The following is a 17,942-nucleotide window of genomic DNA, read 5'->3' as shown; positions in this document are numbered from 1 at the left end:
TGATTGGTCCCTCTCTAATGACATATACCCTGTCACTCCCTCTCGCAGCATCCTCTGTAGCCTGAGCACAACTTTCTGTTTCCTCGGTATGCCACGTTCTTTCTCTCAACTCTGTTACGTGGTGCAGAGTCTGTCTGCTACAATGGCAGTCTCTCCCTGCACGCAGCTCGGCTTACTCATTCAACAATGGGCACGCATTCCTTTCGTAATAAAACTGACTGAAAATAACTAGCTTGAGAGTCACCTTTTCCTGGTCAACCATTCCTCAGCTATCCTCCCCAAATCAGCCCAATTTTGAGACTCCTCTGTATGTCCAGAGCACCCCGTGCTTCCCTCTCTCACCCTGGATACTAGTTCACTCTTTGCCTCTGTCTCCTCCATTAGACTGAGTTCCTGGAAAGCATCCCCCCCAAACACACACATAGGTGTTTTTCTCTTTTCATCATGAAAATATTCAAACATTCAGAAAAGTAAAGGGAATTTCTGTGTAACAACAAATGGGACAGCAAAAGCATATTTATCTGCTCAAAGGTATTAAGGTTTTAGAGGTCTCTTTTTTTCTTTATTATGGGAAGGGTCAAATATATATAAAAGTACAGAGAATAGAATAATGATCTCCCATGTACACATCACCCATCTTGAACAATTATCAACTTGTGGGAAGTTTCCACACCTCGCAATTATTTTGAAACAAATCCTAGATATCATTTCATTTATAAACAGTTCAGCATGTTTCTCTAAAAGATAGACATTCTTTTTTTAGAAAAAACATAACCACAATATCATTACAATGCCTAAGAAATTTAACAGTAATTCCTCAATTCTTATCACAGTCCATTTTTATTTTTGTTGTTTTCTAGCCTGGCAGTTTCACATGAGGAAGACAGCATGAAGAAAGCCAAGGTCTGACTGCTTCTTTTCAGTGATCCCTTAATCTAGAATATTAATCAGGGGACCATCTCCTTCCTCTTGCTTCCAGCAGCACTAAACCAAAAGGTTCCCTTTTAGTGTTTAATCATCAGGAACCAGGGTCCTCTGAAGGATGTCAAATGAGACAAAATACATTTCAAGGTGTGATCATCACTTCTGAGCTAGAGAAGGCGCAATAACATAGCTTCTGTGATGGGGGGAGGGGAAAAAAGGGAGAAGAGCCTCACTCCGGCCTTGATGGAGTCTCCTCTTGTGTTTCCTTTGAAGCAGCAAGACCTTTAGGCCAGAATGGTTTCTGTTCTCCTATGTCCTCCACAAAAGGAGGGCAGTGAACAGAATTCGGAGCATACTAGATGAAAGCTTGGATGCCAACTTCCCATAAACCCCTATGAGTAGCTTCTTAGGAAGATTCCTTTAGAGTCTAGGATTGTGCCTGAGATCCTTAGCATGAATGGAGTGCGGCCCTTTCTTGCAACACACTGTTCTCACTAGGGACTTACCTCACCCTGTCTTGCACATGTATGTATCTGAGAAGTACAGGGCCTGTTGATACTGACTCAGGGATATCACCTCATGAAAGGAGGTGTCCTTGCCATTCCTTAGCAGTTCCTATCCATACGCTACTAACCCCACTTGTGTGGCCTGGGTGTTCTGGGCTGCAGTGGCACCAGAGGAACCCAACTTCATTTGGGTTCCAGAACAAAAACGGCGTTATAGGGTCCATCCAAGATTATCATGACAGGGTGACCCATGGCAACGGGGGCCATATTTCTGAGAATTAAAGCCCTCTGATGTCTCCAGTACTTGGCCTTCCTAGTTTTAAACCAAACCTTAAATCAGAGGGAAAAAATGGATTGGTTTAGTATATTGAACAGTTAATGTCATAATAGAAAAACACAACATGCAAATCTATATGCTGTTGAGATTTTAAACCACAATGGGAGAAGCTATTTCATTATTGCTAAAATATCTTAGGAAAGTTAATACTGTACACCCTCCCTTCAGCTCACCCTTGGTGAGTGTGGAATATGTGCCAAGCTCTAGTCTAGGCTTATTGGTTTGTTTCTATCCTCCCACTTTTAGTATTCTTTATTTTCCAGGTCTTGGCTGTAAGACTAGCTAGTGAATTGCACTGTGTTCTTGCTGTTAATGCTATGCCTGGTAACAGGATAAAAAAATGTTAGTATCCTAATAGTAGATCATCAGCTGACCTGCTGCTCTGTCCCCTCCTCACTAGAGATAGTGTCACCCGGGTGATGGGGTGGGGGCAGCTGAGCATGGTAAAAACTAGACCCGTTTTAAAGTTGTACTAAGGGAAACAGCTCCCTATTTGAAAAGCCCATCTTCAGTCTGAAGTAACTAATCAAGAGGAGCACAGGATTTTTAGACAGAAGGTTTCCTTCAAGGATGACTAAAGAGTCATTCATCCTCTGAAACCTCTTGCGAGTTAAAAAGGTAGTCTGGCAAGGGGGCCAGAAGGGTTTGTGTCTTGTCTAGCTGGGACATGAGAGTTGCTGAAGCTCTGGACACTGCCTTGATTATTTCAACCTTTAATGCTAAGGAAAGTTCAACCTAACTAGGTTCAAATTCATTAAAACTCAATTTCTGCCCAGCCAGTAGTTTGGAGGAAAAGAGGCATACCATTGTCAATTCTGCATGCACCAGCCTGCCTCCACCCTCCAACCTTCCTGGGTTCAGGACACTGTAAGGTAACCCTGTTCTAGCCACAAGTTCAGGATTCTGGATGGAAGGTGATATTGCCTGGGATGGTGGAGCACCCTAGGCCCTGCCAGCTCTACTCCTCACCTAGGAGATCCCAGTTCTATCACCAGTTCATAAGGCAAGAGAGTGGAACTAGGCATTTTAGAACAAAGTCAACAACAGTGTAGCACCCCATGTTCATTTAGCATTATTTACAATAGCCAAGATACGGAAACAACCTAAGTGTCCATCAATGGATGAATGGATAAAGAAAATGTGGTAAAATATTATTCAGCCATAAAGAATGAAATCTTGCCATTTGCGACAACATCATTTGATGGCACTATGCTAAATAAGTGAAATAAGTCAGAGAAAGACAAATACTGTGTGATCTCACTTATATGTGGAATCTAAAAAACAAACCAAGCACATAGATACAGAGAACAGATTGGTGGTTGCCAGAGTCGGTGGAGGTGGGGAGGTGTGAGAGAAATGAGTGAAGGAGGTCAAAAAGTACAAACTTCCGGTTATAAAATAAATGTCATAGGGATGTAATGTACAGCATGGTGACTATAGCTAATAATACTGTATTGCATATTTGAAAGTTGCTAAGAGAGTATATCTTAATTCTCAGCACAAGAAAAAAATTTTTGTAACTGTATGGTGATGGATATTAACTAGACTTATGGTGATATTTTGCAATGTATACAAATATCGAATCACTGTGTTGTATGCCTGAAACTAATTTAATGTTATGTCAATTATATCTCAATAAAAATTAATTAATTTAAAAATCCAACAACAATGTGGAGGTGAGGGTCACACAAGGCTTTTCCCTAAATGCCTGGTAACTATTCAAAAACAAAACAAAATCATGTCAATTAAACCTCTGTCCACTCAGCATCCTAGTTAATGGGATTTACATTGTATTTAATCCTTTGGAAATTCCCAAAGTACAAATTGTGACACTGTAGGCTTCCTCTCCCTGCCTGACTCCATACTTTTGCTCTCCAATTTTAGGATTTAGAATCCTTCCTCTGCATGAGTATATAGTCTAAAGAGGGCCAGTGTAATAGAGCTTATTTTGGGGCGATTCAAATGTACCAGTGGTCAAACCTCCCTGAACAGCCAGAGCCCACAGTGGGCTGTCATCTGGGCCAATATTAGGTCCCTATTCCCAATACTGGTTACATAAAATGGGTCTATTTGCAAAAGAGAGGGGGAAAAGCATATGTTAAGTGTTTCTTGGGAGAATTCACGCTGTAGAGTTTGGAAATAGATGAGAGCATTTTCTTTCCCTAATTTATTTCTTGTGGCTCCTTTTCCCTTCAGAGCTCCATTAAGATACCACTATGTAGGGCCAGCCCTGATAGCCTATTGGTAAAGTTCAGTGCACTCTGCTTCTGTGGCCCAGGTTCAGTTCCTGGGCGCAAACCTACACCACTGTCTGCCGGTGGTTGTGCCGTGGCAGCGGCTCACATTACAAAAAGAGGAAGATTGGCAACAGATGTTAGCTCAGGGCGAATCTTCCTCAGCTGAAAAAAAGAGAGCAAGAGAGAGACCACTATGTAAACTCAGGAAAAGCAAGTCACCAAACTTTTAAGTTTTTCTTAAAAAATTTGCTTTGCCTGCTTCAGAAAGCAGAGAGGCCTGACCCTCCCAAGCCCCGGCCAGACCTGACTGTGAGCCCAGCCCGCGGCCTTAGGGTGCCAGCCCTCAGTGGCCTGCTTTATTGGGCTGCTTTTCTGGATGCCCCACCACCAGGTCCGCAGCCCGTTTCCATCACTGCACTTAGGCAATCTCTGCAGCAAAGCATAAGCTGATCCTATCCTCATTCCACTGCCCCCACCAATACTTCTTTGATACAACTTATGGTTTTCTATCATCTCAAGTAGTCTAGTCACCTTTTGATCCCATGACCTACAAATAAGTTATCTCTACTTAGGAAATGAAAAAGTACTTCAGATTAACACAGGTACAAAATCTACCCTGAACTGACAGCCACCCCACCAGCACCAAATAAATTCCACAAAACCCACCTGTTATAATTGTACCACCAAAGGGAAAAAAAATCCTTAGATGCTAGAAATTCCTCAAGAGAATATTCACTTAGGCATTTGGTAGTTTCATATCATTGAATTTGTGTGGAATCTGCAAGGCATATTTTGACCATATATTAGAATTCTCATTTTCACCCTTTTTAGGTTAGTGGAATTGTATTCATAATTGTTCTTTTTTTTGTTTTGTTTTTTTAGACAAATTTAGGGATGCCACTCCCTACATTGTTTTACCAAATGCTTAAAAACAACAGCAGGAGGACTTGGACTTGAAGCCATCTCCCCCCATCAGTCTCAGTGTAACCACACAGCTATTAGTTACTCATATAGTGTGTTCCGTGGACAAGTTACTCCCTTGTGCCAGTGGTGAAATAATTACAAAATCACTCATTTTAGCTTAGAGGTTATGCTTGGTTTTAAATATTTTAAATAATTTAGTACAATTGAACCCTCTTATAACCCAGCTCCTCAGGCTAACATCCTCCCTAAAGGATACTTGTGTTAGGAGGTATCGACGCAAATAATCAATAATCATTCTATTGTAAAAGAAAGGAAGAGAGTTTTATTTGAGCCAAACTGAGGACTGTAGCCTAGAAGCTGCAGCCTTCACAAGGGAAGAAAGAGCTCTGGAGAAGAGTGATTTTCAGCCCAGTTATATACCATTTCAGAACAGAGACATACATCAAACATGACAGGGATACATTCCTTCAAAGGTTCAAGGAGATGTTTGTTACAGATTAGCACCTACACAGTGGGTCAACATGACCCTAGTGTCATAGGAAGGGAGACATTTATTCTTCAAAAAGTATACTCTTTACTTTAGGGTAATGATTAAAGCAGATGTACAATATATATTTGACAGGCGATAAGTCAGGCTTCTTTGGTTCAAATAAAATTCAAGCCAAATCAAATGCAAACCAGAATGGCTTCCCCATATACTTCAATATAAATTTTTTCTTATATCAGAGGAGTTGAACTTTATTGTAAAAAAATTATATAAATGTGGTACAGGTGTAGGAAAAGTGGTTCAGTTCTATTTTTTTCCCCTTTAGAAACTCATGTTCCCACTGGTAACGGGCAATTTCCGTAATCTGGAATTTACTTATCCCATTTTCTATCCCTTAAAGCCCCCAAAGTTCAAAACTTATTTTCCAATCATGGGAAAGACAATAAAAACAAACCAGTGTGAGAATGTCCAGGACACAGGTGTCCAAGTCCTGAAGCAGGTTGTAGAATGGCGGCCCTGCCAAGTTGCTTTTTTCAGGTTTACTGACCAGCACCTTGGCGTCAGTCACATCCATGCATATTGCAATCTCCTTTCTGAGAGGAGAAAATCACAAATGTTCAATATTCAGATATGTAAATGAAATTAAATATATGGATGTTATTTCATGCTTGTTTTAAAATTTCTGTCCCCCTCATGCCCCCCACCCCGGTACACTTTTCTGTAATACCCAGTTCGAGGCTTGCTTTAGGGGGTGGTTTTCCCTTCCACGCAAAATTTAATGTGGCACCAAAAAAATCAGTAATCAAGATAATGTTTTAACAAATTTAACAAATAACAATTAATACAAAAAATAATCCATGATGAAAAAGTTATCAAAATTTAGATATAGGTGGGATCTGACCGTGCACTTGCTCCACCGTGCCTCAAGCACAGTTCCAATAAAACGTTATTTACAAAACAGGCTTCTGGCCAAAGTTTCCCTACTTGATGTATTTAAATACTGCATGAAAATATTTACCTTGATGCCCAGTAGCTAGTGCCCCGACCCAGGAGTCCTGCGAGAGGGGGCCTTGGTGGCCTTGGGCACTCTAGGCGGCTTTTAGCTTCGAAGAGGAGAGAAGGGATTCTGGAAGAGAGCCAGAGGAATCCCGAGACAACCGAGCTCCCTACGGAACTAGGCACCTGCAGGAGCAAACTATACATCAGGAACCTGTCGGGGCACTCAGTGCGGTGTAAAATGCTTTCCATCTTTAGCTGCAAGAGGGTGAACGTGCTGCGGTACAGGCACTGCTCCCTGGCGCCAGGCTTCGGCCCCTCAGGGACCTGGAGAGGTCAGCACCTGCTGCTGCTGCTTCCTGGGGTCTCGGCCGCCGCCGCCGCCCCTCCCTCGTCCCGCCCCCGCTCCGCCACAGTTCGGACGGTGTTTCCTCCTCATCTCCTCCCTCTACAATCACTCAGATCACGGGAGCCTTCATGTCTGCAAAAGGGGAAAGGCAAAAAGAGAGTAGAGGGAGGGGAAGGGCCGCGAGTTGAGACCAGCGGCGGCATCCTGTAACCAGCGTATCCTAGGGAAAGGACATTTCCTGGAGTTGCCCAAAGCACCTGTCCCGGTCCAGGCACTCACCTTGCAGTTCTTCCCGGAGCTCCACGACTCCCCGGCGGCTGCCCCCGGGCGCAGGCTCCATGCCGCGGACGCAGCGGGGCGCCCCCGCAGACTCTGCGCGGCGAGCCGCGGCCATCCCTGGGCGGGGTCCTCTTGCCGGCGCCGGCTTCGCTTTATAGCGCATCGGCTCCAGCGGCCAGGTCTCCAGGCTCCGGCTTAGACGACTGCTCTTCTCCTCACGTGCAGTCGCGCCGTGCGTGCGGTGGGTGGGACCTGCTGGGGCGCGCGGGCGGCCGGGGCGGGGCCCGCAAGTGGGTGGAGCGCTGGCCGGCAGGGTGCTGGGAGGGGGCGTGCAAGTGTGGGGCAGGGGAGCTCCAACTTGCGGCTTAGCTGACGCCTCCCGCGTCCGTCGGGGCCGGGGGACTGGCCTGAGGAAGGGGCTTTGCTGGATGGTGCCCGCGGATTTGGGGCGCGGGTAGGGGCGGGGCAACGAGACCTCACACGAACCCCGGGAGCCCTTGGGGCAGTGTCGGGAGAACGTCTCTCCGCCTGGCCCTCGAGGCCCGCCGCTGGGCGCGGGGCTCCTTGCCCTTGGGTCTTGCAGAGCGAGAGATGCACACAGAGGGCTGGAGAAAGCGCGGAGCCCCTAGCAGCCCCAGCGCGCTGAAGGGAAGGTCCTTTCCCTTGCCTTGTGGGCTGGGAGCAGGACTCTCCCCTCCCCAAGAACGAATGGGACTCTGGTTCTCTTCCATGCGCCCCCGAGGTCCAGGAATCGGGCTAGTGGTTCAGAGGCAAGAATGAGCTAGGAGACTGCTTGCTGGGTTTTTGCAAGAATGCGCTGAAAGCAGAGCCAGCCGTGCTCTCCACCGGTGCGGGGGAGAGGGAGCTTGGGCCTGTGTTTGCGGAGCTCTCTGGGTGCTCAGATGCAGGGTGCAAGAAACCCAAGCCATCCCTTGCGAAAGCAACAAGTACTCCAGGTTGGGAGTAACGACCCCCGACCCCCGTCAGAGCACAAGTGTAGAAGCCTGCCCAGTGTTTCTTGCATCCGAGAATGCTCACACTGCACGTGGCCCTTGCTTTGGCCCTGGACGCGATTGTGGAGCATGCGACATCCTCCGTGCTGTGCTCCGCCACCACGCCTCTGGCTGCAGGTCCCCTAAAAAGCGCGCGGGTTTCCTGTGCTGGTCGGGTGCTGTGGACTTGGGTTAGTTCCCGCTGTTTTCTCCTCCCCCTCCTCGCGGTCATTTTCCTCCTCCTCCCTCCCATGCACTCCTCTCCCTCCTCCCCCTCGTCCTCTTCTTCCCTCTCTCTTCCTCCAGACCTGTCTTCCTGAGCTCTTGTTCTCCCCTGATACATGTCACATAAAAGAGAGCCAGGGGGCCCGCCCGGTGGCGTGGTGGTCGGGTCCGCCCGCTCTGCTTCTTCGGCCTGGGGTTCGCAGGTTCGGATCCCGGGAGCGGACCCACGCACTGCTCATCAAGCCGTGCTGCCGCGCCACCGCACATACAAAAGAGAGGAGGACGGGCAGAGATCATCCTCAGCAAAAACGAAGAAAAAGAGGGGAAGATTGGCAACAGACGTTACCTCAGGGCCAATCTTCCTCAGCAATAAATAAATAAATAAATAAATAAATAAATAAATAAATAAATAAAAATAAAAAATAAAAAGGGAGAGAGAGCCAGGGCAGAGTGAGGGCTCTGTCCCTCCCTTCAACAAGGGTGTTGCAGGCGCCCCGGGACGTGTTAATATCCTGAGCAGTATCGACAGGAGCTTCTGAGAATGGTCCACATGCTTGACAATGTACAGGACTCACCCTATTTTGACCTTCACAGCCACCATTGTCATCAGGTCCATTTAATAAATTAAGTGAAACCATTTTCATAGCCCCTCAAGGTATGGTGGGCCCTACTCACCTCACCTACTGTGCAAAACACAGAAAGATACCTTGCCTCTGCCTCTTGTTCCCCGAGGGTGGGTAGGAAACCGGTTACAGGATGATGGTTGAATTCACTTGGAAAAAGCCATCAAGGGATTTCCCTCCCACGGCCTCCCCCCTGACTTGAAGCAAGCTGTCTCCTCCTCAGGCTGGCTCTGGCTGGATTCTGCAGGCCTCACCCTCTCTTGGCTGGAGAGCCTGGGATCGGTTGTGGCTCGGGATCCGATATAACATCAGAGACCTACCATGTGATGCTCCTGGCTGGCATCAGCCGAGCTGGCACATCCCTTACAGTTCGGCTCGTGTGGTCGCTCACATCTGAGATTTCCATGAATTCCTTATAATTATAACAAGATATACAACATTTTGTAATTCTTTATGATAAGATTTCCAGAACTCTTATTTCCTATTGAAAGGATGCATCAGGACGAAGATACCTAGTAGTAACCAGGTAACTACTTTCCCAGATCTCTAGAACACTTTGACTCTAGGATGCTGGGGAGCACACTCTTCTCACTTCTTCTGTTATGACTCTTCACTGAGTAACGCAGATCACGACAATGACTTAGTTAAGATTTCAGTAGAGACAACCGTATAGAAGCCGAATAAGCATTTGAAGCCAGAGGGCTGAAAACATACTCTTCTCAAGTGCTGGTCTGCAGCCAGACCGCAATGACAGACCACTTGACACCCAGCAGGCTGGCGAGTCTCAACACAAGGGAAAAGGAGACGTGTTGGCCAGGGCCTGGAGAAACCGGAACCCTGGGCCTTCCCGGTGGGAGCGCAAATGTTGCAGCCGCTGTGGAAAACGGTGCGGTGGTTCCTCCAAAAATGACACCCAGAATGACCAGAGGATCCAGCCATTCCACTTCTGGGTATACACCCCCAAAGGACTGAAAGCGGGGACTTGAACAGAGGTTTGTAGACCCGTGTTCAGAGCAGCACTGTGGACAAGAGCCAAGAGGTGGAGACAAGTCAAGCGTCCAGGGACGGAGGAGCGGGTAGACAAAACGGGGTCTATACACACAGCGGAAGATTATTTCGCCTGACGGAGGAATGAGGTTCTGACACGCGCCGCAGCACGGCTGAACCTTTCAGACGTGTAGCTAAGCAAAAGAAGCCAGACACCAAAGGACAAATATCGTATGATTCCATTTACATGAGGTCCCTAGAGTAGTCAGATTGATGGAGACGGAAGGGAGAACGGTAGGTCCCAGGGGCTGGGAGAAGTGGCACTGGGGAGTTATTGTTGAATGGGGATGGAGTTTCAGTGTGGCAAGTGAGAAAGTTCTGGAGATGGATGGTGGCGATGGCGGCACGACCCTGGGAACGTCTTTAATGCCACTGAACTGTACACTTACAAAGGGTTAAGAGGGTAAATGCTATGCTATGTGTATTTTACCACAATAAAGTAATATGAGTCTCAGGTCGTGTCGCAACAGGGATTGCGTCCTATAGATATTGGCACCAGGTGTCTCCTTCCTTCGAGAGAGCTAGAGATGTCCAGAATAAGTAGTTGAAGTTAGGCGCTGAGATGTAGCTTCTTCCGGACTCTCAATTCTTCTTCTCCTGGCTGCATTCAGAAGTTACTAATGTAGATGAACCCGGGTGCAGAGGGAACTAATCACCCAAGGAACATGAGTGGAAGGAGTGGAGGCCTTCCTTGAATTGGAAAACATAGCCTCTCAATCGAACGTTCTATTTTAGGTTGAAAGCACGATCAGTCTGAGATGAATAGTGGTGCACAGGAAACTCGCTTCCAGGAGATCTCTAGAGAGAACCCCGAATACTCCTTGATGCCCGGAAGTGGAAACAGACATTCTTCTGAAATCTAAATTCCGATTTTCTTTTGGAATAATGAGTCAGTACCATAGATACGGAGGGGGCCCTAGATGATTATCTGAGTACGGATAACTAGTGATAACTAGAATAACCAGTCCACACCAGAAAGCTGAAGACCAGCATCAGCTCATGTCCAAATTCTTCTTCCTTGTTCTAACAAGCAGTTAAAATTGAAGAGCTATGCAGTGGGATCTAGGTCAGCTGTGAACTAGGGCTACCTGGAGTCAACCAGGGGAATGAGTTGTAGACGTGCAAGGGATTTCTGGGCTGACCGAGGACAAACGGATGACCACAAGGTGGCAGTAGGACACACAAGCTTTCTCTGGGCCAGGACTTGCCAGCTTTGTGAGTGGGGAAGTCCTTCACAGCAGGAGCCTGTCCAGAGAGGCTAAGGCCCGTGGGTGCCGCCCTCGGGAGGGGGAGGAAGGCGAGTGAACGCCTGCGGGAGAAGGGGATCAGCGCGGGGGCCTCCGCGTCTAGGGGACGTCACCTAGCAGCACCTTGGAGACTATCTGGGTCACAGAGCACCGAGGGGCAGCGGCGACTTGCGGTCTTTGGGGCCCAGGCCTTCTCCTATCTGTGGCGAGCAGGTGTGGGGCACAACCTCACGGGGTACGTCAAGCAGCCGGGCTCCAAATGGTTCCCCATATGGTTCTTTCCTCTATGAGGAAAACAAGTGGATGTGTAAAAATGGGAGTGGGTCTCCAGCAGGCTTTTGAGGGCGGAGGTGTCAGCCTGCAGCGAAGACATAGACAAGCCAGGGGCCAACAGACAGAGGCCATTTGGGGCTCATTTCCAGAACTGAAGTGGAAGTCACCCAGCCCCCACACACCATCTTCTCAACCCTCAATTCACATTTCCTGTGGGAATCCAGGCGTAGTGCCAGACAGAACTAGTGATACCTAGGCAGCTCCTTTACCGGTGTGAACTAGAGGTGACTGAGAGAATCGATGAATCCGGGGAGCTGTAAAATCCCTCTTCTCCACACCAGCTTCTTCTCTCTCGTCTGAATAAGGAGCTAGTACAAGAGAGAGCGGAGGGTCCCTAGGCGACAAGTTGAGCGGAGCTAGCCGGCGATCGTGACATGCGACCGGGAAATGGAAAGCGAGTTATTCTCACGTCTACATTCTTCTATGTTGTTGAAGCAGCGCACTAGTCCAAGAGGAAATTGGTCCTCCCTAGGTGACTAGTTATCAGAGGGATCTAGATACAACAAGATACACTGGTCTATTGAGGATGTTGGAAAAGCCCTTCTCCCTTCTCACGTCTAAATTTTCCTATCTCCTTGGACTGTGGATGTAGTACTGTAAGGAAAGGAATTGATCGAGTTTAGACTCATATAGAGACAACTGGATACGATCTGAATGAGTCGGTGAAGGCAGGAAGCTGAGAAACAGATCTCTCTCAATTCCCCGTTTCCCGCGGGAACAACGGGGAATTGTTAGTCCTAGCGATGATTCGTGGTAATCGGGTACCTACTCCTCCAGAGACAACTGGGGAAACCTAGAAAGGTAATTGAAACCAGGACGTTGAAAAGCACATTCTTCTGAGGCGCCACTTCTCTCCTCTTGAAGATCTTGGAAAGGTAGATAACGAGTAAGGAAAGAAGGGAGGCATGGAACGGGTAGATCAGTAGTGGCACCTATGTCAACATCTAACTAGAGGCTCAGAGGTATAACTGGAAAAGCGCTTGAAGCCCAGATGATGGAAAACATACTGCTCGTCTGTAACCTTATTTTAAAGGAAGGATGGATCATTCCTAGAAATAATGAGTGGTATATAGTTAGCTATGGCTCTCTAGAGATAAGAAGAATTACTTAAATCTGTGGATGTGAAAAACACAACCCTACCATCTATCAATGCTCACTTCTTGTTGGAAAAACGAGTTACTGAGACACACGCTCGTTGCACTTCTGTGTCAGGCCGGCGGACGTGCCCCCGCCCCCACCTTCCTGGGTTCTTAGGGCTGGTCTAATCGTTACATTGACACAAGGCAGACTGAGAGGAGAGAGAGAAAAAAACCGTACTGACTTGTACGTAAGGAGGTCTCACAGAAATGGGACCTGAAGAAATGACCCAAGCAAGCATTTTTATACGTTTTAGACAAAGAAACCATCAGTTTGTGAGGAACTGACGGGACAAAGACATTGAGGCTCGGGCGCTTCGTGAGTGAGGAATCTAAGCAGAGTGTGGGCTTGGGGCGGTCACTCGGTAAAGCAGTAACAAGGTTCGTTTGTACAGGCCCTGAGAGGTCGAGGGAGGGTGAAGAGTTATCCCAAATCCCATTGGTCTGTTGCCTGTGGCTTCAAGTCCTCTCCTGGTTCTCAGGGGAAGGAAGGGTGAGAAGGAGCAGGCCGAGGCGAACGGACCTCAATTTGTGGCCTTGGATTTGGTTGCTACTTCTCGGACAGCCACCGGATGACTAGGAGCTCTCTTTCCTCATCTCTTCACACCCCCATCTTGACCAGCACCGTGGTCTGCCTCCTTGGGTCTCGTTGGGAAAGAGTGGAGCGAACACTCTTGTAAGCTGGAGGTTAGGCGGAGTTTGGAAAGGATAGAATACATTCCTAACGGAAGGACAGGTTTGGCCATGGAGACCCCCGAAGGCTAAGTCTCTATGTGAAACAAAGGGCAGCAGGCCCAACGGAACACCAGGCAAGATCTCGGTCTGACTCCCTGTTGCGGTGGAGGTTTTGAGGTGGTGGCTGGGCCCATAGCATTCTTTGGATATTCTTGGAAATGTCTGCTGGTCCAAGTGAAGAAATAGGACCAGCCTGGATGTGTCTTGGGGTGTTAGGGCTGGGGACCTGGGCCAGGGCCCATCACATTGTGAGACCCTCCCTCCCTGGTGGGACTTTCCCTCCTTCCTTATGAATATCTCCATTCTGGTGGACTCCCTTCAGGAGACCAGTTGAGATCAAAGGAGGGTAGGCAGGAGAGCAAAAGAGGAAAGGCAGCTCCTCTTGCTTGACCTTGGGATGGGGGCTGTGGAAGGAGATGTCAGGAACGCATCTGCATCGGAACCTGGGTTCTGTTTTGGCTCGGTGAGCGTCTACTCTGTGCCAAGTTTGGACTAGCCTTCTTGCTTTGTCTCTCTCCTCCCACCTTCAATAGTCTTTGCTGGTTTTCCTGGCTCTCGGATGCGGGTCTAGCTGGTGAACGGCACCCACTCCCTGCTCTTCATGCCACGCCTGGTAACGGGATGAAGACGTGTCGGTCTCCTGACGGCGGAGCATCCTGCTGTCCTGCTGCCTCTGCCCCCTGCTCTCTAGGGATAGTGTCCCCCCCACACCCCGGGGTGTGGGGGAAGCTGAGCATGGTCAAAGCTCCTTCCGTCTAAAGGAAATAGTCAATGGGAGCAGGCTGGATTTTTGAACAGGTTTCCCTCAAGGGTGTCTAAGGGGCCCTTCACCCTCTGAAACCTCTGGGGACTGAAAAAAGATGGTGTGGCAAGGAAGGGCTGGTTATGGAGGGCCCAGGGGGTTTGTGGCTCGGCTGACCGGGACAGCAGAGTTGCTGACGCCCCGGACACCGCCTTGATATTTCAGCCTGTAGGGTTGAGGAAAATTTAGTCCAAGTGGGTCTCGATTCACTGCAACTCACCAAGACCGGACCTGCAGCCCCTTCCCATCACTGCACTCACAGGCGCACCGTGGAGCAGAGCTAGGAAACTCAGCCTGGATTTGGTTTCTCTTTCGGACAAATTCTCTCCTAATCCAACTGATGGTTCTCTACGGTCTCACGTGGTAACCTGTGCACCTACAGATTAGTCATCATTGCCTGAGCAAATCCAAAGGTATTTCAAATGAACACAGGTAAGACTCTGGCCTGAATGGAAAGCCGCCCCCACGCCCCCCCTCAAGAAGAAGAAATTCCACAAAACTCACCTCTCCAAAACAGTACCATCAAAAATACATATCACTACAGGCCGGGCCGGTGGCATAGCGGTTATGCTGACACGCTCTGCTTCGGCGGCCCGGGGTTGGTGGGCTGGGATCCAGGGCGCGGACCTACGCACCGCTTAACAAAGCCATGCTGTGGCGGCGTCCCACATATAAAAATTGGAGGAAGATGGGCACGGATGTTAGCTCAGGGCCAATCTTCCCCAGCAAAAAGACTAAGATTGGCAACGGATGTTAGCTCATGGCCAATCTTCCTCACGCACACGCCAGACATGTACATATATATGTCTATCATTAGATGTGAGAAATTCCTCAGGAGAATACTCAGTCCTAAAGTGGAACCTGTGCCACATCTGTAGGTAGAAGTGGGACTGTAAGGAACTCTTCTCTAACCTTTTCACCCTTCTTAGGTCAGTGGAACCTGATTCAACATCGTTTCTGTCTGTTGCGATGTTGAGACAGAGTTCCAGCTGGCAAACCTGCCTCCCAGCCTCCGCCACGATGTCACCCTCTCAGCAACCTTTCCAGTCTGACACACGGAAGCACTGCGGAAAGGGAAACTGTCGGGCTGCCCCTTCCTGCCCTGCTTTCCTACAGGCTGACAGCAAGAGCAGGAGGACCAGGCCCTTGGACTTTCCCGCTGTCTCCCCGCCCGCCAGGCTCCCGGCATCAGGAAACACACAGGCGTGACTCGTGTAGTGTGATCTCTGGGTGTGGGTTACTCCCTGACCCCAGGGCCTGAATATTCCTAAATTCACTCATGTAGCTAAGAGCTCGGGCCCGGTGTTCAACATTTGACGTCAGTGAAAACAGCTGACCCCTCTCCTCACCTAGGCCCTCGGTGCATGAAGGTGCATCCTTCCCAAAGGACACTGAGCCCCGACATGACTCCACGCAGAAGTGCTGCCGAAAAGATACCAGCACTGTGAGAAGGACTGACCTTTACTCATCTTTCATTTTGTACAGAGAAGAGGAGAAGCGGTTGGGTTCTCTTGGATTTTATTGTTTTCCCTTTAGGAACTCACGCTCCCTCTGAGAATGGGCAATTTCCATAGGCGGGGCCCGACATATCCCAGGTTCCACTTGCCAAAGCCCCCACATTTCAAAACTCGCTCCCCAGACATGGAAAGGGCAACAAAAAACAACAAGGTGAGAACGACTAGAACCAAAGTGTCCAAGTCCTGAAGCAGGTTCTAGACCGGCGGCCCTGCAGAATCGCCGTGTTCAGGTTCACTGACCTGCGCTCTGGGTTCAGCCACATCCAGGAGGAAGGCGAGCTCCTTTCTGAGGGGAGAAAATGGCAAACAGTCACTATCGGGAGTCGTGGGGGTCGCGAGATAGACAATGCGCATTTCATGCTGGCTTCCCAGCGTCTCTCCTCCCAAATGCCCCAGCATTGTGCGCTTGGGTCACAGCCAGCTCCAGCCTGGCTTCAGGGGCGATTTTCCTTTGTGTGCAAAGCTTAAGGGAGCGCTGAGAAACTCAGGACTCAGGATTCACGATTCTTAAGGTAGGGTTTCAAACTCAAGACTAATGCACGAGAATTCCACGAGGACCAAAGGATCACCCTTGTAAGTTAAGGCAAGATCCAGCCGTGCACTTGCACGACGGTGCCTCACTCTCCTCCCCCTGATCCGTCCTGATCCAACAGAACCCGCTTTCCCCAAACAGGAGCGCGGCCAAAGTTCCCTGGCTTGAGCCACTGCTGTACTGCCTGCAGACATTTCCCTTGATGCGCGGTGGGCATCGCCCCCACCGCGGGCTCAAGGGCGGGCAGACTCCAGTGGCCTGGAGCCCGCTGGGGAGCTCTGGCTCTGGAGTGGAGGGAAAGAGACCCGGGAAAGCCCCGCAGGCGCCCCGGGACTGGACGGAGGAGCCCGAGCGCCCTAGAGCACCGGGCGCCTCCAGAGCAAGCGGCTTACCGCGCGCTGAACACGTCGGGGTATTGAGTGCGCTGGAAAACGCTCTCCAGCCCCTTCAGGCGCAACCCGGTGAACGTGTGGCGGGGGAGGCCCGGCTGCCTGTCGCGGGGCTGCAGACCCTCGGGGGCCACGTGGGAGGGCTCCTGAAGCTGCTGCTCCTGCTGCGGGGGCTCCCAGCCGCCGCCGCCTTCCTCCTTCTCCGGGTCCACGGGGCCCCGAGCTCCTGCGCCAACCTGGCCTTGTTCTCCTTCGTCCGCTGCTCCCTGCTCAGCTTCGGACCTTCGATCCTCCTCGACGATGTCTCCTCCTGTTCCCATCCCTGAGATCGCGGAGGGCTTCGTCTCCGGAGAGGAAAAGAGACACATCCGGGCGTGGGAGCGCGGGCGGCGGGGGCCGGGGGCCGGGGGCGGGGGGCGGGGGGCGGGCGGGGGGCAGAGGGAGGCGCAGGCCCGCGAGCTGAGAGCAGCGAAGGCGGCGGCGCAGCAGCGGCGTCCCGTGCTCCCGCCTCTCCCAGGGAAAGGACGTTTCCTGGAGTTGCCCAAAGCACCTGTCCCGGTCCAGGCACTCACCTTGCAGTTCTTCCCGGAGCTCCACGACTCCCCGGCGGCTGCCCCCGGGCGCAGGCTCCATGCCGCGGACGCAGCGGGGCGCCCCCGCAGACTCTGCGCGGCGAGCCGCGGCCATCCCTGGGCGGGGTCCTCTTGCTGGCGCCGGCTTCGCTTTATAGCGCATCGGCTCCAGCGGCCAGGTCTCCAGGCTCCGGCTTAGACGACTGCTCTTCTCCTCACGTGCAGTCGCGCCGTGCGTGCGGTGGGTGGGACCTGCTGGGGCGCGCGGGCGGCCGGGGCGGGGCCCGCAAGTGGGTGGAGCGCTGGCCGGCAGGGTGCTGGGAGGGGGCGTGCAAGTGTGGGGCAGGGGAGCTCCAACTTGCGGCTTAGCTGACGCCTCCCGCGTCCGTCGGGGCCGGGGGACTGGCCTGAGGAAGGGGCTTTGCTGGATGGTGCCCGCGGATTTGGGGCGCGGGTAGGGGCGGGGCAACGAGACCTCACACGAACCCCGGGAGCCCTTGGGGCAGTGTCGGGAGAACGTCTCTCCGCCTGGCCCTCGAGGCCCGCCGCTGGGCGCGGGGCTCCTTGCCCTTGGGTCTTGCAGAGCGAGAGATGCACACAGAGGGCTGGAGAAAGCGCGGAGCCCCTAGCAGCCCCAGCGCGCTGAAGGGAAGGTCCTTTCCCTTGCCTTGTGGGCTGGGAGCAGGACTCTCCCCTCCCCAAGAACGAATGGGACTCTGGTTCTCTTCCATGCGCCCCCGAGGTCCAGGAATC

The 17,942-nt window shown here is 50.7% G+C and overlaps 1 protein-coding gene across 1 annotated transcript; it reads right to left on the bottom strand.

The window, feature by feature from the left end:
- Positions 1-15,680: 15,680 nt before the first annotated feature.
- On the bottom strand, positions 15,681-16,980 carry LOC131400595 (rhox homeobox family member 1-like). Its single transcript, XM_058535306.1, has 2 exons — positions 16,621-16,980; positions 15,681-15,982 (listed from the first exon to the last, which is right to left on the bottom strand). Exons 1-2 carry the CDS (start codon positions 16,935-16,937, stop codon positions 15,892-15,894), a joined length of 408 nt encoding a protein of 135 aa, XP_058391289.1. The 5' UTR covers positions 16,938-16,980; the 3' UTR covers positions 15,681-15,891.
- Positions 16,981-17,942: the final 962 nt, after the last annotated feature.

This window comes from Diceros bicornis, chromosome X (assembly GCF_020826845.1).
Source record: "Diceros bicornis minor isolate mBicDic1 chromosome X, mDicBic1.mat.cur, whole genome shotgun sequence".
Taxonomy (NCBI): Eukaryota; Metazoa; Chordata; class Mammalia; order Perissodactyla; family Rhinocerotidae; genus Diceros; species Diceros bicornis.
Note: the sequence above shows the minus strand (reverse complement) of the source record. Positions and strands in the feature narration are given on the sequence as shown.

Bases quoted from the DNA above. Each gene is read 5' to 3' on its own strand.
- LOC131400595 (XM_058535306.1), bottom strand. From the start codon at position 16,937: ATGGGAACAGGAGGAGACATCGTCGAGGAGGATCGAAGGTCCGAAGCT. The intron at 15,983-16,620 runs GTAAGCCGCTTG...TTCTCCCCTCAG, and splicing joins CCCGACGTGTTCAGCGCGCG to AAAGGAGCTCGCCTTCCTCC.